The 26,255-nt window shown below is 40.3% G+C and overlaps 1 protein-coding gene across 3 annotated transcripts in view; it reads right to left on the reverse strand.

Moving 5' to 3' along the window:
* Positions 1-26,255, reverse strand: part of STAG2 (stromal antigen 2) — a 187,818-nt gene that overhangs the window by 91,051 nt on the left and 70,512 nt on the right. For all 3 annotated transcript variants that reach the window (XM_030576074.1, XM_030576076.1, XM_030576075.1), the window contains exons 3-6: positions 15,255-15,333; positions 14,028-14,189; positions 12,874-12,970; positions 9,271-9,347 (exon numbers count right to left, since the gene is read on the reverse strand). In XM_030576074.1, coding sequence (XP_030431934.1) covers positions 9,271-9,347; positions 12,874-12,970; positions 14,028-14,189; positions 15,255-15,333 — 415 coding nt within the window. The remainder of the gene's footprint in view (positions 1-9,270; positions 9,348-12,873; positions 12,971-14,027; positions 14,190-15,254; positions 15,334-26,255) is intronic.

Genomic DNA, 26,255 nt, shown 5'->3' on the forward strand with positions numbered 1-26,255 from the left:
TAAAATGTAGAGAATTATAAACTGATTTCTGAGAAAATCTGTTACCATCTTAGGCAGAAGTATTCAATGAAGTTTTAGAAGCAGGGCTTTTTTTTTGTTTTTTTAAATACAGAGCAAGAAAGATCAGCCATAAGACCCTGCATCTCATTCACCCTAATGTTCAATGCAATAGCCAATAAGAAGGCAATTTACAAGGAAATAGCATAAAGAACATTCCCATGAAGGGTCAAAGGATAAAACCATCAGTTAGGTAAGACCCAAATTCAAGTCCTGGGGACTTACGGATTCATCAACGGATGGAAATAGGTTTAGCAGCTATTTTAAAAAAATACTTTAACTGATGAATAAGGACAAAATAAAAGACCCCTCTCTCTCTCTCTCTCTCTCTCTCACACACACACACACACGGCTGACATGGACAATCTGTGATAAGGAAATGCTAAGATTCTTCAGAAATAATATAATCCAATATCCACAGGGAATCTAATTTTCCTTAAGCAGTTATTTTATTATTTGTATTCTAATAATCCCTCGTTAATTGAGATTGTGGTCCCTCTGTGCTAGGCACTGTAAACACACAGTAAGAGACAGCAAAATAATTGAGAATAGAAGAAACTTTCAAATTTCAATGCACTTTACTTACTTATGGAACCTTGATTCCAGCAAGACCTCTAAACTCTTTAAAGAAAACTAGGACCTGATTATTGAAACTGCTAGGTGAAGGGACTCAAGATGCAGATGGAGGAGTCAGCTTTCCGTTTAATAAAGGAAGGCTCCATGGCAGAGCTAACAGATTGGAGTACCACAAGTGTGTAATCTAAGATGGGGCAAACAATATTACTCAGTTCCAGTCCTTATACTTTTCCCCACTATCTTCAGGAGAAGCAGAAACTGAGCTAAGGCATCAAGAACCCCTTTCCTTCAGCACCAGGTGTAGCTTCCTATTCAAAGTTTATATCCATATCCTTACAGCCTGAAATAAAATCCCTTGCACTTGCTATTTAATGCTTTTTTACAAAAAAAATTCCACTCTATATGCGTGTCACTGAAGGAAAACAAAGAGAGGCTAAGGAAGTCTCTAGGGAAAAAAAATTCTGCTGATTTTGGCCCTTGAGACTTGTATGGCTAAGGATATTTTTCACTCCGCTAAAGAAAGCGATTAGCTCATTCTGAATTCATAATTCCAACAGATGAACTACTCCAAATTAGAATAAAATATACTGTATACCTTGCAGCCTGGCTGAATTTGTTTGTAACAAAAATGACAGTTTCTGAACAAATAGCTTATCTTAATATATTACAACAGGAGACTCCATTTAACATTTAGGACAAAGCAACATTAACTAAGAATATGAGCACATAAGTAGGGGGCTGGAGAACATGACTTATGAGGAGAGGCTGAGGGAACTGGGATTGTTTAGTCTGCAGAAGAGAAAAATGAGGGGGGATTTGATAGCTGCTTTCAACTACCTGAAAGGGAGTTCCAAAGAGGATGGATCTAGATTGTTCTCAGTGGTATCAGATCACAGAACAAAGAGTAATGGTCTTAAGTTGCAGCAGGGGAGATTTAGGTTGGATATTAGGAAAAACTTTTTCACTAGGAGGGTGGTGAAGCACTGGAATGGGTTACTAGGGAGGTGGTGGAATCTCCTTCCACAGAGGTTTTTAAGATCAGGCTTGACAAAGCCCTGGCTGGAATGATTTAGTTGGTGATTGGTCCTGCTTTGAGCAGGGGGTTGGACTAGATGACCTCCTGAGGTCCCTTCCAAACCTGATATTCTATGATTCTACAAATGGGCAAGAAATTCACTGGGGCCTGAAGACATCTCATGCTGTTAAAGGAACCAAATAGACCTGAACTTTTCCAGTGAACATCCTTGATTTTCTTTCTGAACACCCTCCTAAGATGACTATGGCACGTCTTCTATGGCTCTCATTTGCAGCAAGGCCAAGATCTCCTCTTGTAACTATTTTCTAGGAGATTGTTCCCTAAAAAGGGAAGGAGAAGGAGGGTTAGGCTTTGGTATGGTCTTGAACTAAACGAAATACTCTTATTCAGCTTATACTCCAAGACCAATAGTTCTAAAGGATTTGCCTTCCATGCCAGATAGCCTCCAAAAGGTGGGACAGAAGGAAAAAAAAACTAGGCACAGGATTAGTTATAGACAGCTGCAGCGGCATAGGAGCCAGCAAACAGAGCTGTGAACAGGGGAGTTTCAGTGGGAGTTCTGTTGGAGGAGAAGGTTTCTGTATTCTGTGTATTATATTTTGTAGTTATACGTGTCGAGGCTGGTAGGGGTAGTGTGCTGGGAGAGAAGCTGAGCTCTAATTAGGGAGTGGGACTTCTCTGCTTAGGAGTCCTATAAAGGTAGTCAGCCACTCAGGCAGCAGCACAGACAGCTGTAGCAGCACTGCAGCCAGCAAGCAGAGTTGTAAACAGAGAAGTTTCAGTGGGAGTTTGCAAGGGGAGGTTGTGGGGGAGACTAAGAGATCTAGGCAGAGGAATTGACAGGTTAGTGAAGGGAGTGGGTGGTGGTCTGCTGGTGTTCTGGTGCCTGCTGGGTTGTTTTGCTGTAGGTGGTGGTGGTTTGCTTTGGTTTGTGTTTCCTGGACTAACAGGTTTTAGGTGGGAAGGCTATGACCGATACAGAGGCAGCAGTGAAAGACACAATGAGGATGACTGGATGTGGAAGCTGCAGCATGACATGATCCTGGAGGGGGTACCTGAAAAGAGAGTTTCATCTGCATGAAGTGCCACCTGATAGAGCTGATGAAAGAAAAGAAAGATCGGAGGACTGGAAATTTAGGTGGAAACTCTGGTTGAGTTTAGAAGGGGCTTTGAGCGGATGATGGAGCAAAGACATGATGGAGGCTGAAGGGAAAAGCTCAGACTTGCAGATGGAAGCAGGACCAAAGAATTCTGAGGGGAGACTGCTGAGTGAGGGAAGTGGATGGTGGAAGCATGTGACTAAGAGAACCAGGCAGAGGAAAAGACAGGCCAGTGAAGGAGAAACAAAGCTCAGGAACAGGTTTGCAGAGTTGGAAAATGAAGACGGGGCACAGCAGGTGGTCGCTGAAGGTGAGAGGGCAAGGAAGAAGAGAAGAGAAGCTAGTCCTATAGGAAGAGGGGAAGAGTCAACACCAAACATGAGCCCCAGGAGGATACAGGATGGGTTGCAGAGGATTGCAAGGGACAACAGAAATTGAGAGGACTTGCAGCCAGAGGGAACAGGGGATAGACCAGAGAATCACACTGTCACCAGGAAAAGGCAGGTCTACGTGATTGGGGACTCCTTACTGAGAAGACTAGACAAGCCTGTAACTAGAGCTGATCCGGAGAACAGAAGGGTGTGCTGTCTGCCAGGTGCAAAGATATGGGATGTGGACCCGAGGCTGAAAAGAATCCTAATGGGAGCAGGAAGAATCCGCTGACTGTCCTTCATGTGGGAACGAATGACACGGCTAGATTCTCGCTGGAACGTATCAAGGGAGACTATGCCAGGCTGGGGAAGACACTTAAGGAAATCAAGGCTCAGGTGATCTTCAGTGGGATTCTGCCTGTTCCTAGAGAAGGGCAACAAAGGTGTGACAAGATTATGGTGATCAATAGATGGCTCAGACAGACAGTGGTGCTCTAAAGAGGGTTTTGGGATGTACAGCCACTGGGAAGCATTCATGGACAGAGGACTGTTCTCTCGGTATGGACTTCACCTGAGTAAGGAGGGAAATAGACTTCTAGGATGGAGGCTGGCACAACTGATTAAGAGAGCTTTAAACTAGGAATTTGGAGGAGATGGTTGAGAGATGTCCAGGTAATCGCCACGCCAGAATTTAACATTGAGAGGGAAGAAAAAGTAAGAAAGGATATAGCCATGGGTAGGAGAATGGATATAAGGAGGAAGGGTAGTGTAGATACCGTCTAATTGGTGATACTGGTGGTAGAATGTCTGTGCCTAATCAGGTAAAGAATGTCAGTGAAGCCAAATGGCAAAAATTAAAATGTTTGTACACTAATGCGAGGAGCCTAGGTAACAAAATGGAGGAACTAGAGATACTGGTGCAGGAAGTGAAACCAGATATTATAGGGATAACAGAAACATGGTGGAATAGAAGTCAAGACTGGAGTACAGGTATTGAAGGTTATGTGCTGTGACAGAAAGGCAGAAAGGCAAAGGTGGTAGAGTAGCATTGTATATCAATGATAAGGTAAACTGTAAAGAAATAAGAAAATGATGGAATGGATAAGACAGTCTGTCTGGGCAAAAATCACATTGGGAAAGAAAGCTACTAGAGCCTCCCCTGAGATAGCACACCCAAGCACTACAGAACACCGGGATCTGATTTGGATATGGATAGAAACCTCTTTAATGTTTTTAATGAAGTAAACACTAATGGGAATTGTGTGATCATGGGAGACTTTAACTTCCCAGATATAGACTGGAGGATAAGGGTTAGTAATAACAATAGGGTTCAGATTTTTCTGGATGCGATAGCTGATGGATTCCTTCACCAAGTAGTTGAAGAACCAATAAGAGGGAATGTCATTTTAGATTTGGTTTTGGTGAGTAGTGAGGACCTCATAGAAGAAATGGTTGTAGGGGACAACCTTGGTTTGAGTGATCACGAGCTAATTCAGTTCAAACTAGATGGAAGGATAAACAAAAATAGATCTGAGACTAGGGTTTTTGATTTCAAAAGGGCTAACTTTAAAGAATTGAGGAAATTAGTTCGGGAAGCGGATTGGACTGAAGAACTCGTGGATCTAAAGGTGGAGGAGGCCTGGAATTACTTCAAGTCAAAGTTGCAGAAACTATCAGAAGCCTGCATCCCAAGAAAGGGGAAAAAATTCATAGGCAAGAGTTGCAGATCAATCTGGATGAGCAAGCATCTTGGAGAGGTGATTAAGAAAAAGCAGAAAGTCTACAAGGAGTGGAAGATGGCAGGGATTAGCAAGGAAAGCTACCTTATTGAGGTCAGAACACGTAGGGATAAAGTGAGAAAGGTCAAAAGCTTTGTAGAGTTGGACCTTGCAAAGGGAATTAAAACCAACAGTAAACAGGTTCTATAGCCTGTGACAGGGTCAGGCCAGATGGCTACAAGAGAGTGATAGAGGGCAGATATATTAGCCCCAAGTTAAGTAGGTCCCCTTTCCCTGGGTAAGGTAACAGGGAAGGTTCCAGAACAATCAGGAGCTTTCTGGAAACAATTAAGGCAGACAGGCTTATTATAACACCTGCAGCCAATCAAGAAGCTGCTAGAATCAATTAAGGCAGGCTAATCAGGGCATCTGGGTTTAAAAAGGAGCTCACTTCAGTTTGTGGTGCGCATGTAAGGAGCTTGGGAGCAAGAGGCGCAAGGAGCTGAGAGTGAGAGAGTTTGCTGCTGGAGGACTGAGGAGTACAAGCGTTATCAGACACCAGGAAGAAGGTCCTGTGGTGAGGATAAAGAAGGTGTTTGGAGGAGGCCATGGGAAAGTAGCCCAGGGAGTTGTTGCTGTCATGCAGCTGTTACAGGAGGAGTTGATTCGGACTGTGGGTTCTACCAGAGGTAAAGATCTCTGAGGCGAGCAAATCCGCCAATAAGCACCGGACCCACCAAAGCAGAGGAGAAACTTTGTCACGAGCCACATAAATAAGAAGAAAACAGAGAAAGAAGAAGTGGGACCGCTAAACACTGAGGATGGGAGTGGAGGTTAAGGATAATCTAGGCCTGGCCCAGTATCTAAACAAATACTTTGCCTCAGTCTTTAATGAGGCTAATGAGGTGCTTAGGGATAATGGTAGGATGACAAATGGGAATGAGGATATGGAGGTAGATATTACCACATCCGAGGTAGAAGCCAAACTCAAACAGCTTAATGGGAAGAAATTTGGGGGCCCAGATAATCTTCATCTTGGAAATCTGAAGGATTATTTCATTTGGAAGGCAGGCTGATCAAAGCACCTTGCCAGTAATTTGGTGGCCTTCATTTTTATTATAGCCCTCAAAAGTCTTTCAACTGAAATAGATCAGCACCGTCAAAAATACAGATCAATAAACTTGGCACCCAAGCATAGATGTAGTCTTTTTTAAAGAGAGCTCCTAAAGCCTTCCCCATAGAATCTGGTAGAAACGAAGTTCCTTGCCACTAGGCAGTTGATACAGGATAGTTCAAAACCACACTGGTAGGTTCTAATAATTATTCATTAAAAGGGAGAGAGTCATCTTGTCTTACTCCTGAAGCTCAAGGATACAAAAAAGTTTGTTAGATTTTCTATGAAAAACTAGCAAAGGGATGTCGAACAATGAAACCCTTAGAACACCCAAGCTGTGGAAAATCCTGATGGCATTCAGGAGAGTAAAAGAAACGTCACCACAGTTTAATACTTTTTTGGAGGCAGCAACAGGGATCTAGATATCATGATCCCCCGCTCCCGCCAGTTGCTAATCATGTAGTTTGTTGAAAAAGGGAGGATCATAAGGCAAAACCCCCAAGTGGGTAAAACACATGAAGGGTGTCAACTAATCCATATAAGTCTTATATAATCAGGAGCTGATCAGGGGGAGACAGGGTGTGGAGGGCATAATCCTATACCAGTGTTGGGCTTTCCAAAAGGAACAGCATCTGAATATGGTGGAAACTGGTTTCATCAGATCCAAAAAGCCCATGAAACTGAGCAAATACTCTAGCTAGACCCAAGAATCTCCCAGAATCAACATCATCACTAACTTGTTATGCAACAGAGACATCCAAAGCACCAGTAATATATCTGCACGTAACCAAGGGAATCAAGGCTCTGGAGAAAACTCCTATGGAGCTGACCTTATGGTTCCATTGTGGAAATAGCACGGGCTTGGTCACAGGAAATTAGATGATTCCATTCGTTATCTCTCCATCAAAAGCCTTAGGATATTAGCAGCTGGCAGAGAGAGATGAACCATGACTATTAGAGGTAATGTGGTATTTATACTCTTGGTAAGTAGAATGTAGGGCTTGCTCAAGGGACATACACATGTGCCCCCAACTGTTTCAACAGCCACACTGCCAGGTGTGGAATTCCTATAGCCTGGCTATATGGAACCAACATCATGAAGAATGCTGTTTAGTTGGGTTAATAGGTGGTGGTTTGAAAGATTTTTAGCCCTCTTAAAACAGTTGTTTCTCAAAGTTACAATCTAATCAATCAAGTCAGTGATTACTTATTTTGATTTCTTGGCAATGAACATCTCAGAGCAATACTACACTTTTTCCTCTTAAAATTATACAAAAAGACGAAGACAAAATCGTTTTACCAATACTTATTGAATGACTGAATGGCATTTAAACTTACTTAAAAAAATTCCTTTAGATCTTATGAAGTCCGACTGACGATGCAACAACTAACAAGTCTGCTGGAACATGTACCCAACCTACAAAGCTCAAGTAAGTCATTTGTGTGGATGTTGCAAAGTTTACAAAAAGAGAAAAATGTGCAAGAAAATAAAAACGAAAAGAAATTTTTTGAAAAGTATACCACATACAAGAGAAAGACAGAGACCTTAAGAACTAATTCCACATACCAGTAGATTGCTCTCATAACTATGTCATCACAGAATAATGCTGAACAGAGGAAGGTAACAGGAGGCAACGGGAACTAAACAAGCTTTTTAAAACTGGAAGTTACTAGTTTTGTACATATTGAATAAAAACTAACTGTATTAATTTGAGGAGTATTATTTATCACAAACGGGTTTTCAGTTTTTGCTTTGCAGTTCGCTCAAGGCCACAACAAACCAACAAAATGTCATCAAGTCACGTCGGGTATTACTGCTTTCATAATGAATTTGCTTTATTCAGTTACAACCTAAACATTACTTAAGTGAAGCTTCTGTGCATGAGCATTATAGGTATTGGAAGTTTACCCTGTTAAACAGTCACATAAAACCCATTTTACCATTTGTGTGTGTTAAAAATGAACCTTCTTTCTAACAAAACTTATAATCATGCTGAAATGAAAACTAGGAATAGCTTTTAAGTTCCTAGTTTACCCTTTAAAAGAATTTGTGACCATTTCAAGTAATCCGTATCTACTAAATTATGAACCTACTACACTGGATTTAACTATGCCACAAAGGCTTACCAAGCACATGGTTTTAAAAAAATTGATTGCTTATGTCCAGAATAGAGCAGCAGTATTTGGACCTGTCTGAGACAGCATCAAAAGAAAGATGTAGAGAGCAATTATACAAACGCGAATAAATTTGGATTGTTTCTTGATACGTTTGGATAAAGAATGCTAAGATAGCCCAATAATGCCAGACTTCCATTCCATCTGACCTCTTTTTTTTTCCCCCCGTCTTCCCACCCCTCCCACGTCCCCTTTTTCTGCCTATGTGTGTGGTTTGTTTTTTTTACTTTTATCTCTACCCTAATATGTTATATCTATGCAGTGCAGTTGTAGCCATGCTGGTCCCAGGATATTAGAGAAACAAGGTTGGTGAGGGTAGTATCTTTCCTTGGACCATCATCTGCTGGTGAAAGAGACAAGCTTTCGAGCCACACAGAACTCTTCTTGAGGTCTGGGAAAGATACACCTAGCATTACAGCAAAACACAAGGTGGACCAGATTGTTTGCAGTTCTGACAAGTTGCGTAATAACAATTTTATTTTTTTTTAAATGAAAATTAATTTAAAAAGGAACCTGGAAGCAGATGAAGCTGGACGTTTCCTTTAAAAACTGCTGATGCTATTGTTTTTTACAATGATGTCATCAGGCTCAGCCACTCCTTTCAATAACTTTCTTCTTATGCTAAGGTTTTAAACTTTGCAATTCTCATTTTAAAAAAATGGAATATTAATCAAATATCCTGCTATCTTTTAAAAAAAATTTTTTTTAATTTCTCATACCCACACTGAATTCAAACATGACTTAAAAACCCACAACATTGTATGCAATTAAGCACTCCATTTGATTTCATGATGAAATGATGCATTACTTGAGATTTTCAGTTATGGGATGAGTTACTAACTGGTTATAAAGTTGTGCCAAATACGGTAATTTTTTCTAATATCCACTTTTTCCCCGTGTTATTAATATATTTTATAAAAAGAACAGGAGTACTACTCCTGTTCTTTTTCCCGATACAGACTAACACGGCTGTTACTCTGAAACCTGTCAATATATTTTATAGTTGCCCCTAGTTTAGAAATTTATTACTGGGGGTATTATCATCCAGTAACCTGAATAAGAGAATTTCAAAATTATTAGATTGCAGGAGATTCTCAGAACCTGTGTGTGTTAAAACAGTTACCTCATCAAATTCTTCAGTCATTTTTCGGATTATTTCAGAATTCTGCATATGTCGAAACATCTCTGCTGTAACAACTCCTACAATTCAGATATTAAATTATTAATACTGTAGATATAAAAGAGGAATCACATATTAGTTAGCATCTGAAAAAAGTTCAGACAACTATCAATTTATAGACTTTAAACATCTGAAGTTTTTCATACAAAACAGAATTATACAGAAAGAAAAAACATGATTTAGTCAAACATGTTCATTGTCTGTACACTCAAATTATTTAGAGCACTATTAATGTAACTATTGATGTTAAACAACAGAAGCACCCACATATATTTTGGGAAACATTATATATACAAATTTAATTGATAAGATTCATATATTCTCCTTCAAATGGTAAAAAATTTTAGGAGTACATCAATTTTTGAGGCTAAAAACATGGATTGGCTGGCTCCCATTTCTAGAAGTACAGATACAATTATTTATGAGAAATTTAGTTTGATATATTTGAATACAATCGTTTTACAAAGTTGCATAATTCCCTGCAAAATAATGCAATTATGAGATAATCACTAAGGACACGATATTTTAAGGTGACAAGCTCAACTCAAAATGAAACAAGGAGTATTTGAATGAGGAATATAACATGACCTCTTACAGTTTTCTTTTCAATGTTCCCTCCCTCAAAAAACCCAAAGGCAAAAATAAACCAAAAAAAAAAATCAAACTTTCAAGGCTGAAAATTGAAAATTCAAATTATTTTAAAGCAGGAAGGACTAGAACTACTGTAGAGATAGGTTGCTCAGAGTTCTAAATGAGAGGAACCACTGCATCTTTAGGATCCTCTCCAGCCAACTAAGTCACAGCAATGAGGTCAAGAGTGAACCAATCTCCACAATCCTCATCCAGAGGTCTGATGTGGTGTGATGCCTTTGATGACAAAGGGTATGTTTTGGGAAGTGGGGGCTTCTAGAAGACCTCTCCTACTCAAGATTGAACTACAATCACTGCAAAATATTAGGTCCCAAGTACCACACCTGCTTTTATAGATAACATGGAATATCTCACTTCTGAGAATGAATGGCATTTGCGCCTGACTACAACACTGGATGAAAGACTGCATTCATGTGAACTAACCTTACAGTATCTAAGGTGCTAAATAGAATCATATAATGATTTTCCGCAGTTACTGGTACCATAAAATGTTTTAGAAGAAGTTTTCAGCTACAGACATCTAAGTCATTACAAACATTAACAGGTAGATTGTAAAAAGTGATACGAGGGCATAAAAAAGACCTCCTGGTTCCTATTTCAACTATGCTCACTGCTTCATGACATGGATCATGGTAAAAAAATAAAGGACTCTGGAACTTTGGTGCCAACATAAAAGAGATGCACTACTGAACTCAGTCCTGCTCTTGGAGGTGTACAGAGCTCTAGAACTGAGAGTCCCTGGCCCCCTGGGGGGCTGAGACACATTTCGGGGGAACCACAGGTCCTCGTGGCTGAATCCTCAAATCCCGGTGCCTCCACATCAGGACTGGGGCTAAACCCAAGCATCCCCACCACCCGTCACGGGGCTAAAGCCCTGAGCTGCAGGACTGAAACTGGGAGCCATGAGGCTGAACCCCTGAGCCTCGGCGCCCCCTGTAGGACTAAAGCTGAGAACCAGTGTCCCCTGGGGCATAAAAGCCAGGAGTCCTGAGTTCTGGTGCTTCTCTGGGGCTCGAGCCCAGGTGTCACTGTGGAGCTAAAGCCAGGAGCTGCATGGGTGAAGCCCAGAGCCACAAGCCCTAGTGCTACCGCAGGGCTAAAGCCCTGGCACTCCCTGTGGGGCTGAAGCTGGGAACAGAGCTGCAAGGCTGAAGCCCTGACTCAGTGCCCCCCACAGGGCTGAAGCCGTGAGTGGAGCCACAGGGCTGAAGCCCCTATCCTCAGCCCTGAAGTCCTGAAACCCAGTGTCCCCATGAGACTAAAGCCCTGAGTCCAAGGGCAGAATTGAAGATTACTGGGGGCATCGTGCTTCCCTCCCCCACCCAAACTGAAGCACCTTATCCTGACCATGGCAGTCCCAGGGACAGCTCCACACTCCATCACCTCCTTCTCTCCCCCAGCCCTGCCCCTGAGGCCCCACCCCTTGGCTAAGTCAGAGGCCAGAAGCTGGAGTCAGGCCATGCAGGGCTGCTGCTGGTGCTATGGAGTCAGAACTCCCACATCTCCTGCTGCTGTTGCCTGGGGTTGCAGCTACTACTCAGCTCCCAGCTGTTTTTGACTGCAGCCAGCAAGGGCCACCGGGTGGGGGGGAACCCTCTGGGAGCAGCAACCGTGGTGGGAAGCCCCCAGTCACACAGTCCTTCATCTACCTATCCCTGCACCCTGAGCTACCCCTTCGTCAGCACACAGCCCCTAGCTACCTCTGATCCTACACCCTGAGCTATCCCCTGCCTTCACATAGCCCCTAGCTACCTCCCTGCCTGCACCCAATCCCTAGCTACTTCCGTCCCTGCACCGAGCTACCCTCTGCCTGCGCACAGCCCTTAGCTATCCCCGCCTGCACCCAGAGCTGCCCCATGAGCAACCCCCTAGTTATCCCTGCCCCCTGAACTACACATACTCCTGCCAGCACACAGCCCCTAGCTGCCCTCCTACCTGCACCCTGAGCAGTTTTCAAACTTTTTGAGCTGAGTCCCCACTTTGAGCTATTTTTGGTTGCACCCCTCCCCCCTACAACCCAGACAGGCAAGGTGGCCTGGTGAGGTGAGTCAGGGGATGGAGATGGTGCTCCCTCTCCAGATCCCACCATGAGGAACTGGCCCAAGCCCCGCCAGATCCTCCATCTTTCCCCCAATAGAAGTAAAACTATGTCTATGCCCCACAGAAATAACATAAGATCCTCTCTAGGCCACCTATCTTGAGACTACTCAATAAAGATCTTTCAAATCAAAAAAAGAAAAAGCTGTATTAGACTTCGAAGTTAAAATGTTTGCAATAGATGAAACTATTTAGTAATGTCCAACTCAAATCCAATTTCTAAAATAGAACAAATTAGAGGCATAGCATGACACTCAGGGCCAACAAAATTGCTGAAAGTCTTTCTGGAATGTTCAACTATACTGAAATTCATCAAGGGGCAAAAAAAAAGATAAAATCTCATCTTTCCAGTGTGGGCTGGCTAAAGTATGATTCGAACTTAAAATGTTTCCACCTGTGTTTCTGTTTTGCTGAAAAAAGTCATTCCCCTATCTACAATAGTTACACAGGTAAAATCCCTAGTGTGGATGAAGTTATTGTGCTATAAGATGAGTTATATCAGTGTAGTTACTCCCTTTTCTGTACGGAATGTCTATATTAATATAAAGCACTTTTGTACCGTCATAACTGCACCCAGTCTAGGAGGATTCTACAATTTTAACTGAACTAGTATAATTAATGCAGTACAACTGCCTAGTATAGACTAACCCTAAGAGTGAGAAGGTACTCACTACACCATCAGCATAACAGCAAAGACTACAAAAGAGAGATCTGGCAGACAATTATCTAAACAAAAGGGATGTAGAATAGCTAGTAAAGTATTTTAACTTAACATGCTTCCAAAACTATACATCTTACCTTTGCAGCCTGAACACTGAATAAAGAAGTTGATGAGGTCAAGAAGTGCTATATCTCTGTCATGTTTGTATGACTCTATCCAGTCATCCACTACAGACTGGGTCATGGCGGAGGGCAGGAGAAAGAGGTAGAAAGAAAAAACAAAAAAACTCTATTAGCTTTTAACAAATTGATGAGAAAATGAACAGTATTTCTCAACTGCTTCCCAGAACACACAAACGGAACCCTTGAAATAAACTGACTGATACTGAGTAAAGGTTTTGAATGGATTCCTGCTTTACCCTGTAAATATATACAAGCACAAAAACTGACCATTAAGTGTGTGCAGCTGACCAAAAGCATACAAATATTGTGCTTCCAACAAATGACAGAATATAGTGCAAAGGCTCTACAATCCTACTAGTAAGGGGAGGTGGAGAAGTGTCTGATTAAGAAACTTATTAATCAGCCTCAAATTTCCAGACAAGAATCCAATTCAGCTCCTACTCATGTGATATAGATTTGCATGAGATAATTTAAGCTGCACTAATTTGTGGCAGAAATAGACAGACCTTTAGTGGTAGCAACTTTACACAATACCAGGAATTTTATCCTTACCCATTTTAAGAATTCCCATGTTACCCTTCGTTATTAAATGGTCACAAAAATCCTTCCTTGTAAATGTTTAGTTTTAATCCTCCCTACTTTAGCTTTTTAGCAAGCACTGGTAACCCCCCACATACTTTATATTGCAGCTTTACTGTTATTATGTGCCCTTCATAACTATAAACATGATCTATACCTATTTAGTCATTCAAGCTACTTAAAGGGATAAGTAAAAAATCATATGTAAACAAATGAAAACATCCTATATCTGAGAAACTATATAATTAAAAATCTTTCCATTTTACATGAGTATTTACAAATTACATTTTCGTCTCTCGGTGAAAACCAACTCAGCCAATTAGTTTCACATTTAGGTTCTTAGTGATGCAAAATCTGGGTTTCAAACACTGTAGGGGGAATATTTGTTTAAAGATTTTTAAACAAAATTGTTTAAAAATTGGGGAAAAACCTGTAGTGGGTTTAATTTTTATAAAAACTTTTTTAACAAAATTTGCAGCCCAACTTAAGAGTTGAACATCCCTTTAAGCCTAAAGAGACTCAGATCTTACCTGCATAGCACTCTTGCCCATTTTAACAACCTCAAACAGCATCATGTTTTCCACACCATTCTGTTGGTGATGTCCATTCATCCGGTTTGGACCAGCAGGTTTCCCTCCTCCGTTTCCACCTTTCCCCTTTTCTCCTGGGCCTTTTTTCCCTTTTTTACAGGTCTGCAATCAATTCAAAAGCAAGTTTAAAATCACTACAAATGTAAGAACATAAGAACAGCCATATGGGTCAGACCAAAGGTACAGCTAGCTCAGTATCCTGTCTTTTGATAGTGGCCAATGTTAGATGCTTCAGAGAGAATGAACAGAACAGGTATTCATCAGGTCATCCATCCGCAGTCACTCATTCCCAGATTCTGGCAAATAGAGGCAACGACCCCCATCCATGCCTATCCTGGCCACTGATGGACCTATCCTCCAGGAACTTATCTAGTTCTTTCTGAACCCTGTTACAGTCTTGGCTTTTACAGCATCCTCTGGCAAAGAGTTCCACAGGTTGACTATGTATTATGTGAATAAAAACTTCCTTTTTTTTGTTTTAAACCTGTTGCTTATTAATTTCATTTGGTGACCCCTAGTTTTTATGTTATGAGAAGGAGTAAATAATACTTCCTTCCTTACTTTCTCCACACCATTTGTGATTTTATAGACCTTGATCATATCCCCGAGTTGTCTCTTTTCAAAGCTGAGAAGTCCCACTCTTATTAATCTTTCCTCATATGGAAGCTGTTCCATACCCCTAAATCATTTCTGTTGCCCTCTTCTGTACCTTCTCCAATTTCAATAGATTTTTTTTTGAGATGTGGTGACCAGATCTGCACACAGTATTCAAGATGCGGGTATACCATGGATTTATATAGAGAAAATAGGATATTTTTTGTCTTATTATCTATCCCTTTCCTAATGATTCCCAACATTGTTAGCTTTTTTGAATGCCGCTGTACATTGAATAGTTGTTTTCAGAGAACTAGCCACAATGATCCCAAGATCTCTTTCTTGAGTGATAACAGCTAATTTAGACCCCATTACTGTATATGTATAGTTGGGATTATGTTTTCCAACATTCATTACTTTGCATTTTTTAAAAGAAAAAGGAAGTTTAGATATTTCTAGTTCAATTTTTCCCCCACATGGTACAGCCACCTAACCAGCATTAAAACAATTCTTGTACTTCTCAGTCTGCACAAAATTTCAAGTGTTTTAATATCCCTGATAAACTGAACATACTTTTCCTTTGCCTTGTTTTTGATTTTTTCCTTCAATATCTTCAAAGTCTGTATCAGAAGAAAAGTGTGTTTCAGACTCCCTGTAACGACAAACAAATGTTTACTTACTGTCAGAAACCTTACTCTCAAAATAATTGTAGCAATATTATCTACCATCTTCAATAAGACTGTCAACTCAGTATGAACAAATATTTAAATTTAAGCTTTTCCTTTTAAATCCATTTTGCCCTAACAACTAATTAACATGCTAGAGAACCGTAAATTAAAGGTTCCTTCTGCTGACAACACAGGAAGGTGTCTTCTGTGAAATCAAATGGCTATGGAATTTTCTCTTTTTTTTTTTTTTTTTTAAACTTACAGAAATCCAACTATTGAACACTGAAGCTGGTTGAAAATTTTTTTTTTCCAACAAAAAAAGTTCACAAAAAAAAATATTCTGGCTTTTTCAACCAGCTGTGTTAGAAAATAGATAAAGAGATAGTAGGAATCCTCCTCTAACATCTTTATGCACACCCCTTAGTTATCTTTACCCAGCTCCTACTTTGAAAAAAAAAATTAAGCATACTCAAAGTAGCTTTGTATTTTATCAAAACCCAAATTTTGTAACATGTAAATTGGACAGCCAAGAAAAACATAACATTCTGTGTTTAATTTTAATCAAAATGTTGACATGCTGTTTGCTCAAAACATGTTTACAAAGTGCTTTTAAAAGTCTTATCCCTACAAATATATTTTATTAATTTAATTGCATGATAAGCCATTGCAGAGACTAGACACTAATAAAACCATTTCTGTCATATTAGTAACGACTGATGTCATATTCACAATATTCAAATATTCTTGATCCCTGATTTGTTCTTAATTTAGGTTTGATATAGGAAGGTACTTAAGCATGTGCTTCTGTTCAGTCCTATTCAGAACAGCACTAAAGTGCCTGCACACAAGGCACCAAGATAAGCACATATTTAAGTGTTGTCCTGAACAGTGATGCTTTCCTGAGTCAGGGCCTAAAGAGTATGAAGTTCAGACTGTTAACTGTGCAAAATTTGCTTAAATTGATGTTTTGTGAAATGGCAAGATTATTCAGAAGAGAGAGATTACTCACTCTGTGCAGTATCTAGTTCTTCAAGATGTGTTTAGCTATGGGTGCTTTCCTTCAGGTGCACAAGTGCCCCACACACCTTCTATCAGAGATTATGGTTAGCAGTGACCGCTCAAGCCCATGCATACACTGAGATATTAGGCTGCACGGGTAAACAACCCAAATTCCTTCTCCACCCATCACCGGGTCTCAGAAGAAAACTCAGAAGGAAGGAAGGTAGTGGAAACCTATAGGAGAACACATCTTGAAAATTACAGTTATTGGACAGGGTGAGTAACCTCTCTCCCTCTCTTTGAGTAATGTCCCTATGAGCATTCCACTTCACATGACTGCCAAGCAGTATCCCCATAGGAGAAATGAGCTTTGGAATTGAGTCCAGAACGGAGCAAAGAATTGCCATATCAGATCTAGAGGCGCTGACTAGGGCATAGCATCTAAAGAAGGTATGTACCAAATACCATGTAGCAGCTCTGCAAATCTCAGATACTGGGACACTATTAAGTAGAGCTATAGATGTAGACTCTGACCTCAGAGTGAGCCAACATACAAGGAGGAGGTGGAATGCTGGCTGCAATTTGACAAGCAAATTAGAAAGCAGAAATCCAATTTGCTGGTCTTTGGGTAGAAATAGCAAAACCTTTAGATCTGTTTGCAAATGCAAAAAACAGCACTAAATCGTTTTAGAAATTTCTTAGACTATCTAGTCAGAAAGCTAATACCCTCCTGACATCTAGAGTATGAAAAGCAGTCCCCAGATTGGAATTACATGGCTTTGGAAAGAAATCTTTAGGTAAATGATCTGATTCAGATGAAATTCAGAAGATATTTTAGAAAAGAAATTGAGATGCAACTAAGGAAACCTTATCCTTGTATAGTACTGTGAATGGAGGATCTGCCATCAAGGCCCCAATTGCTCCTACTCTATAGATTGATGTAATAGCCACGAAGAAGGCTATCTCCATAGACAAATTCAGTAAGAAGCAGGTTGCCATCAGTTCAAAAAGAGGTTTCGTGAGCTTTAAGAAATAAATTATGGCCCCAACCTAGGGACTTTTACCTGTGGGAAAGAATTTCCCAGACCATTCATAAAGCCTATGGTTGTAGGGTGGGTAAACAGTGAAAATCTCTCAATTGTGATATGAAAAGTAAGATGGCTAAACAAATCTTGAGAGCACTGACAGTCCTTTTTCTTTCGTTGCAGAAGGTAATCCAGAACAAGCAGAAGTGAGGCAAATTCAGCAACAATTTTCTGGAGTTCACACCAGTGACTACATATTTTCTACTGTTGAAGAATTTTCCTACTATTCAGTAATATCTGTTGTAGCTCTGCAGTACAGGTCGACTTTAATCCCGTGAACTTTCACAGCCCCTGGTGATTTCTTGGGGCAACCATCTACCCTGTACCATGGGAGCACTGAGGTGTGCCCTCCATCCTAAGAGAGATGCATCCATGGTTACCATGGCGTCGACTGAAGGAAGTAATCTCCCGTGCATATGCAGTGATTAACCTTCCACTGATCTAGTATGTACTTCACCTGTTGAGGAACTGACACTTGTTTGTCTAGGCCAGGGGTCAGCAATCTTTCAGAAGTGGTGTGCCAAGTCTTCATTTATTCACTCTAATTTAAGGTTTCACGTGCCAGTAATACATTTTAACATTTTTAGAAGGTCTCTTTCTGTAAGTCTATAATATATAACTGAACTATTGTTGTATGTAAAGTAAATAAGTTTTTTAAAATGTTTAAGAAGCTTCATTTAAAATTAAATTAAAATGCAGAGCCCCCGGACCAGTGACCAGGACCCCTGGTAGTGTGAGTGCCACTGAAAATCAAATCAAGTGCCGCCTTCGGCATGCGTGCCATAGGATGCCTAACCCTGGTGTAGGCTGTGTCTGTTTGGCAAGTATACTGACTGAGACAGCCCTAGAAACTGCAGAGGTGTAATCTTGCATGTTCTGTCATGAAAGTGCAAGTGACCTACAAGTGACCTAGAAGTTGATGACAGTTTCTGACTGAAGTCTGAGAGCTCCCTTGAATAGTTCAGACACGTGTCATGAACCTGTTCACAGAAAGGAAGGCCCTTGATGCCAAGGAATCCAGGGATGCCCCTATAAATTCTATGTTCTATATGGGAGTTAGTGTGCATTTTCCCACATTCAACTGAAGACCCAAGTCCAAGAACAGAGACAGTGCCCTTTGCATGACAGTCAACACCTCTTAGTATGACTGATCCTAAAACACACAATCATCAAGGTACAGGTACACTATGACTGCCTGATGATGGAGGTAGTCTGTAACTACTGTTTTTAAGGTCAGAAGGAACCACTGTAATAATCTAATCTAACTTCCTGCATGTTGCAGGCCACAGAAATTGAACAACTCCTGAAAAAGACCCCTAACCTCAGGCTGAGCTACTGAAGGCCTCAGATCATTTTTTGGAGACATCAAGTTACAGAGAATTCACCATTTATATTAGTTTAAACCTGCAAGTAACCTGTGCCCCATGCTGCAGAGGAAGACGAACCCCCCCCCAGCATCTCAGCCAATCTGACCCATGGGAAATGTGGGCAAGATCCCCCAAGCAGATAGCTGGGAAAAATGCTGTGTAGAGCCTTCCCAGCTAGTGCCCCATGTCCAGTAGTTGGGAATTCTTGCTACTGGCAATCTCTGATGGGCCACATGCCATCGTAGGCAGTTCCATCAAATTCATGGAGGGACAATATATCAAACTCAGTCTTGGAGCCAGTTAGGTTATTTTTCCCCCACTGCTCCCCTTGGAAGGCTGTTCCAGAACTTCACTCCTTGGAAGGTTAGAAACTTTCATTTAATTTGAGCCTAAATTTGTTGATGGCCAGTTTATAGCCATTTGTTCTTGTGTCCACAGTGGCACTTAACTTAAATAACTCCTGTACCTCCCTGGTATTTATCTATCTGATGTAGTTAGAGAGAGCAATCACATCTCCCCTTAGCTTTCTTTAGTTAGGCTCTTGGAGTCTCCTCTCATAACACAGATTTTCCACTCCCTATATCATCCTAGTAGCTCTTCTATGCACCTGTTACAATTGGAATTCATCGTTACTGTGGACAGGGTTTGCCAAACCATTTTTGCAGGTTCCTGCAGAGCCTTTTTGATAGGATGGGCAACTCTGGATGATGCTGCAAAGTGAAAAACATCCAATAGCTTGAGTTGAGATTCTTTAACCTTCTCAAGCAGTATCTGCAGAGAATCTGCCCCGTGTTTAATGAGGCCTTGAAACTGTCAAAAAAATCATCGGTCATTAATGGAGGAGAAGGTACTACTGCCTCATCTGGTGATGAGGATGAGATGGCAATCTGAGGAGTAGGCTCTTTCTGTCCTAGCCTCCTGATCCTCAAATCTTTCCTTCTGTTGAGTGGTGTGCTGGGGAGCGGAAGTTTCAGTCTCCTTGTCATCTCAGTGAGAGAGGGTCTGAACCTTGGAGAACTGTTGGTGATAAGCTCACCAAAGATTTCAATATGGCCTCTGAGAAGCACTGGAGGGAGAGGGTAGCATACAGGGATGATCCCACCAAAAACCATGTCGCCAGACATTTTCTCTCACTCTTTATGAAAGAGGTTTTCCTATGTGGTTATTTAGGAAAACCCTGGACAGAGACTGATGATACTGAAGGGAGGTATCCCTCATCGTCCTCTTCTTCCCCTAACCAAATAGGGAGGTGAATTAGATGGTACAAGAGATGTATAAGGATCCAGACAGCAAGTGGCTCTCGGTACCAAGAGATGCAAGCAATGGAGACTCTAGTTCAGCAGTCACCAATAAATCCTCAGGCACCTAAAGTCTTGCAAATCAAGAAGAGTGGAATTGCAGTACCGAGTGAGGTTGTGATATGCACTGATTGTATTGTATGCTTGTCCCTGGAAGACAGTACCAAGGGTTTTGAGCACTTCACAGAAGGTGCTGACACAGTTGGAAGCTTAATCTTACACAGTACTGAAAAACCCAACAGAGGTACCAGGACATAGGTTAAGTCTAATGGCACTGGTCTTCTCTATTTGTTCAGATCATCTTGCTAGATGGTACCAGCACCTTCTCAGAGGCACATTTACTTTCATAAGAGATACGGTACTGGAGGAGCCCACTGCCTCTGCAAGACTGAGCCCTGAGACTAGATTCTGAGGCTGTTACCTGTTCAGAGAGTGGGGTCTTTTCAAAGTGGATTCCTAGAGTGGAGTTAGAGCTCTCTTCTTGGAACCTCTTCTTGAGGTCTCTAACGCTTTTCCCATTCTGCGAGACTGCTGTACCAAGATGGAAGGGGTACTAGATATCATTGGAGACTGGTGTACAGGGGGGTTTCTTGTGACCTGTTTCCAAAGCGGGGTGAAGGGAGAGCGCCATAATTAATAGTTACAGCTTCATTTCCCAATTCTTCCTTGCCCTGGATTTGAGGGCAACACAGAAGTTACATTCTGTGGGATGTGCAACTCCTCTAAATAATGAACATACTTAAGAGTGTCTGTCGTTGACCAGGATAGCCTGTCTACATGTGAGGCAGCGTTTAAACCCTGGTTAACCAGGTATGCCCTTCAGGAAGGACCTCCCTGGAAGAAGTAAAACAAACTTCCCAATAACTAACTAAAATAAACCTAGCTAGACTGAAATCAGCAGGTAGTGTAGGCATACACAATGCGGATATGCTAAGCTTCATCACAGGCTGAGATAGCTGTGAAGGAACTGAAGGCTATTCACTCAGGCAGCTTGATAGTCCCTCAGTAACGGGTACAAGGATCTCAGCAGAGTACGCACAGGCTGAATAGACACTGCTAATGAAAATCTCTGATCAAAGGCATATGGGGCACACACGCACCTGAAGTGGAGTACCGAGGGGGACACTACTCTTAGAAGAGCCATTCATTTTTAGACACCTACAAGAAATATAGTGGAATATAACGTTGCAGAATATTTGCAATTAACTAAAAGTGTTTCACAAGGGTAAGTTATTTCAACATTGGTCTTTTTGAAATTCTATAAGCATGTCTAAGATGAGAGATGTGTCACTACTTTAAGAATTTTCATATTAAATTAAATATCAAATCAGGCATCTTAACAGAACAAAGGGTGGGTTTTTCCCCCTTATATAAAGAAAATTCATAACACCTTGAGGTAAAAGGAGAGAAAAATGGGTAAAACAACAAATAAAATTGGAGCTTATTAGCTTTTTCCAGACTATGAATATGCATGAGACTATGTCACATGTATGTTTCTATGAGACCCATATGCTGCACTTCACTACATTTTCTTAACATCTGCCACACTACTGCAAAACTGAAGCCTTTCCTCCCTGCCAAAGCTGGTAAGCTATTAGAAAAATATACATAAACGTCAATGGGAGTTACACATCTATTAAGAGAATAGAGACAGAGATCTTGGAAAAAATTTTAAGGGAGAAAGTAGTTAAGGACACAGAGGTCAATGGTAATTGGGACGAATTGCAACACGGATTTACTAAAGGTAGATCGTTTCAAACCAATCTGATCTCCTTCTTTGAGAAGATGACGGATTACTTAGATAAAAGGAAATGCGGTAGATATAATTTACCTAGATTTCAGTAAGGCGTTCGACACGGTTCCGCACGGGGAACTGTTAGTCAAATTGGAAAAGATGGGAATGAATATGAAAGTTGTAAGTTGGATAAGGAACTGGTTAAAGGGGAGACTCCAGAGGGTCGTATTGAAAGGTGAATTGTCAGGCTGGAAGGAGGTCACTAGTGGAGTCCCTCAAGGATCGGTTTTGGGACCGATCTTATTTAACCTTTTTATTACTGACCTTGGCACAAAGAGCGGGAATGTGCTAATAAAGTTTGCAGATGACACGAAGCTGGGGGGTATTGCTAACACAGAGAAGGACAGGGATACTATTCAGGAAGATCTGAACCACCTTGTAAACTGGAGTAATAGAAATAGGATGAAATACAATAGTGAAAAGTGCAAGGTTATGCATTTAGGAATTAATAATAAGAATTTTGGATATACATTGGGGGCGCATCAGTTGGAAGCGATGGAGGAGGAGAAGGACCTTGGGGTACTGGTTGATAGCAGGATGACTATGAGTCGCCAATGTGATACGGCTGTTAAAAAAGCAAATGCGATTTTGGGATGCATCAGGCGGGGTATTTCCTGCAAGGATAAGGAGGTGTTAGTACCGTTATACAAGGCGTTGGTGAGACCACATCTGGAATACTGTGTGCAGTTCTGGTGTCCCATGTTCAAGAAGGATGAATTCAAACTGGAACAGGTTCAGAGACGGGCTACAAGGATGATCCGAGGAATGGAAAAACTGCCTTATGAAAGGAGACTCAAAGAGCTTGGCCAAAAGAAGGCTGCGGGGGGATATGCTTGCTCTATATAAATATATCAGGGGGGTTAACGTTAGGGAGGGAGAGGAATTATTTAAGTTTAGTACTAATGTAGGCACGAGGACGAATGGGTATAAACTGGATATTAGGAAGTTTAGACTTGAAATTAGACAAAGGTTTCTAACCATTAGGGGAGTGAAGTTCTGGAACAGCCTTCCGAGGGAAGTAGTGGGGGCAAAAGACTTTCCTGGCTTTAAGACAAAGCTTGATAAGTATATGGAGGGGATGTTATGATAGGATTGTTAATTTGGGCAATTGATCTTGGATTACCACCAGATAGGTCTGCTCAATGGTCTGTGGGGAGATGTTGGATGGCATGGGAACTGAGTTACTGCAGAGAATTCCTTCTTGGGTGCTGGCTGGTGACTCTTGCCCACATGCTCAGGGTTTAGCTGATCGCCATATTTGGGGTCGGGAAGGAATTTTCCTCCAGGGCGGATTGGCAGGGGCCCTGGAGGTTTTTCGCCTTCTCCTGCAGCGTGGGGCACAGGTCGCTTGCTGGTGGTTTCTCTGCAGCTTGAGGTCTTCAAACCAATTTTGAAGATTTCAATAACTCGATCCTGGGATAGGGGTTGTTATAAAATTGGATGGGTGGGGTTCTGTGGCCTGCCTTGTACAGGAGGTCAGACTAGATGATCAGATTGGTCCCTTCTGACCTATGAGTCTATAATACATCTACTGTGGTTCAAAACTCAGAAGTTTTCTACAAAAGTTTTGAAAATGTTGGAAGTGTAGCAATTTTTGTATTTCCTAATTACACTTTTACTTTAACATACCATACTTTTTAAAAATGCTATAATATAAACTGGGGTTGTCAATGGATTAAAAAAATTAATCGTGATTAATTGCGCTGTTAAAAAACAGAATACTATTTTAAAAAATATTTTGAGGTGTTTTCTACATTTCCAAATATACTGATTTCAATTATAACAACATAGACTACAAAGTGTACAGTGCTCACTTGATATTTATTTTTTATAACAAATATTTGCACTGTAAAAAACCACAAGAAATAGTATTTTTCAATTCACTTAATACAAGTACTGTACTGCAAGCTCTTTATCATTAAAGTTGAACGTACAAATGTAGCATTACATAGAAAAAAATAACTGCATTCAAAAGTAAAATGTAAAACTTTAGAGCCTACAAGACCACCAAGTCCTACTTAAGCCAATCATTCAGACAAAAGTTTGGTTACATTTGCAGGAGATAATACTGCCCACTTTTTGTTTACCATGTCACCTGAAAGCAAGAACAGGCTTCGTACGGCACTATTGTAACCGGTGTTGCAAGACATTTACATACCAGATGCGCTAAAGATTCATATGTCCCTTCATGCTTCAATCACCATTCCAGTGGATGTGTGTCCATGCTGGTGACAGGTTCTGATCAATAATGATCCAAAGCAGAGCAGAACGACATGTTCATTTTCATCATCCGAGTCAGATGCGACCAGCAGATAGTTGATTTTCTTTTTTGGTGGTTTGGTTTCCACATTGGAATGCTGCTCTTTTTAGACTTCTGAAGCATGATCCACACCTTGTCCCTCTCAGATTTTGGAAGGCAATCCAGATTCTTAAACCTGGAGTTGAGTGCAGTAGCTATTTTTAGAAATGTCACATGGATACCTTCTTTGTGTTTTGTCAAATCTTCTGTGAAAGTATTCTTAAAATGAACACGTGTTGGATCATCCTCCGAGACTGCTATAACATGTAATATATGGCAGAATGGAGGGTAAAACAGAACAGAAGATATATAATTCTCCCCCAAGGAGTTCAGTCACAAATTTAATTAACGCACTATTTTTTTTAATAAGCATCAACAGCATGGAAGAATGGCGACTGAAGCATGAAGGGGTATCTGAATATTTAGCATATCTGGCACGTAAATATCTTGCAATATCGGCTACAAAAGTGCCATGCGAACGCTGTTTTCACTTTTAGGTGACATAGTAAATAAGAAGGCAGCAGCACTATCTGTAAAAAGTAAATGTAAACAAACTTGTTTGTCTTAGTGATTGGCTGAACAAGAAGTAGGACTGAGTGGACTTGTAGGCTCTGAAGTTTTACATTGTTTTGTTTTTGAGTGCAGTTATGTAACAAAAAAATACATTTGTAAGTTACACTTTCACAATAGAGATTGCACTACAGTACTTGTATAAGGAATTGAAAAATACTATTTCTATCATTTTTACAGTGCAAATATTTATAATAAAAATAATATAAAGTGAGCACTCTCACTTTGCATTCCCTGCTGTAATAGAAATCAATATATTTGAAAATATAGAAAAACATTCTAAAATATTTGATAAATTTTAATTGGTATTGTATTGTTTAACAGTGCGATTAATCACGATTAATTTTTTTAATCACAGTTAATTTTTTCGAGTTAATTGCATTAATTAACTGCGATTAATGCATAGCCCTAATATAAATATACGAGTTAGGAAAAAAAAGTCACCTGTTCCTATAGCAATATTAACTTGGCTAAATTTCACCAATATAAAATTAGTATTTTTGCATTTCTTGTTATAATAATGTTTAATAACAAAATGTATATTCTAAATTATACAGACTATGCATTGTATGCAAATGACAGTTGCCACAGAACCTATAAGTTTGCATTTGCTGACATGCTTTTAAACTATGCAACCTTAAATGTGATCTGCAAAGGGAAAAACTGTCTGTACTTCCTTATTTATATTAAGGATGCCAAAAAGCTGAGAGCCCCTACAGTTGCAAAACCATTTTAAAGCTTGTTTGTTTATTTTTTAAACTTTAGAATGATCAGGTATGTCAACATTTTGTTGTTCCTGTTTTGTAGAGGAGGACTCAGATATGGATTGGAATTGTCCCCAACCATTAAAGAGAACAGGCTGGTAAGTCTTTAATAAAAAAACCTTTCAGCCCAAAACTTGGCATGTGAGAGTTTAATAGGTGTGAAAACCCAAATTCTAAACATATGACTAAAGGCTGGTCTACACAAGAAAGCTGTACCAGTTTAACTTAAGGTATGACTTTAAACAGATTTAATTAAACTAATGAAAAAGGCAGTGTATACAAATCTATTTTGGTTAAACCACATTTATTTCAATTTGCTTTAAACTGATTAGGAATCAATTTCAACTAAACCAAAATAAGATATTCTTAAAATAAAAAGTGCCCACACAGATTTTTGCACCAGTTGAAATCATCTTAACTTCAACTGGTGCAACTATTTCTTCTAAATAAGGTCTAAGAGTTCCTCCTTCCTCCTTTCTCAACTGTTAAGTTTTACATCCATAGTACTTCTGTCGTCATGATCTCACTAGTTCTCCAGAAGTCCCTACAGTCTTTTCAGGAAAAACAACAGACAAAACCTATGTCTTACATAAATGCCACACATATCACACACAAAAGTTTTAATTTAAAAACTTTTCCGAAAAATACGTTGTGAAGAAGCAAATAAATCACATAAACCCAAATCCAGTTTGTGGACATGCACACAATTTGGAGAAATTGTTTCTTGAT

This window comes from Gopherus evgoodei, chromosome 9 (genome assembly GCF_007399415.2).
Source record: "Gopherus evgoodei ecotype Sinaloan lineage chromosome 9, rGopEvg1_v1.p, whole genome shotgun sequence".
NCBI lineage: Eukaryota > Metazoa > Chordata > Testudines > Testudinidae > Gopherus > Gopherus evgoodei.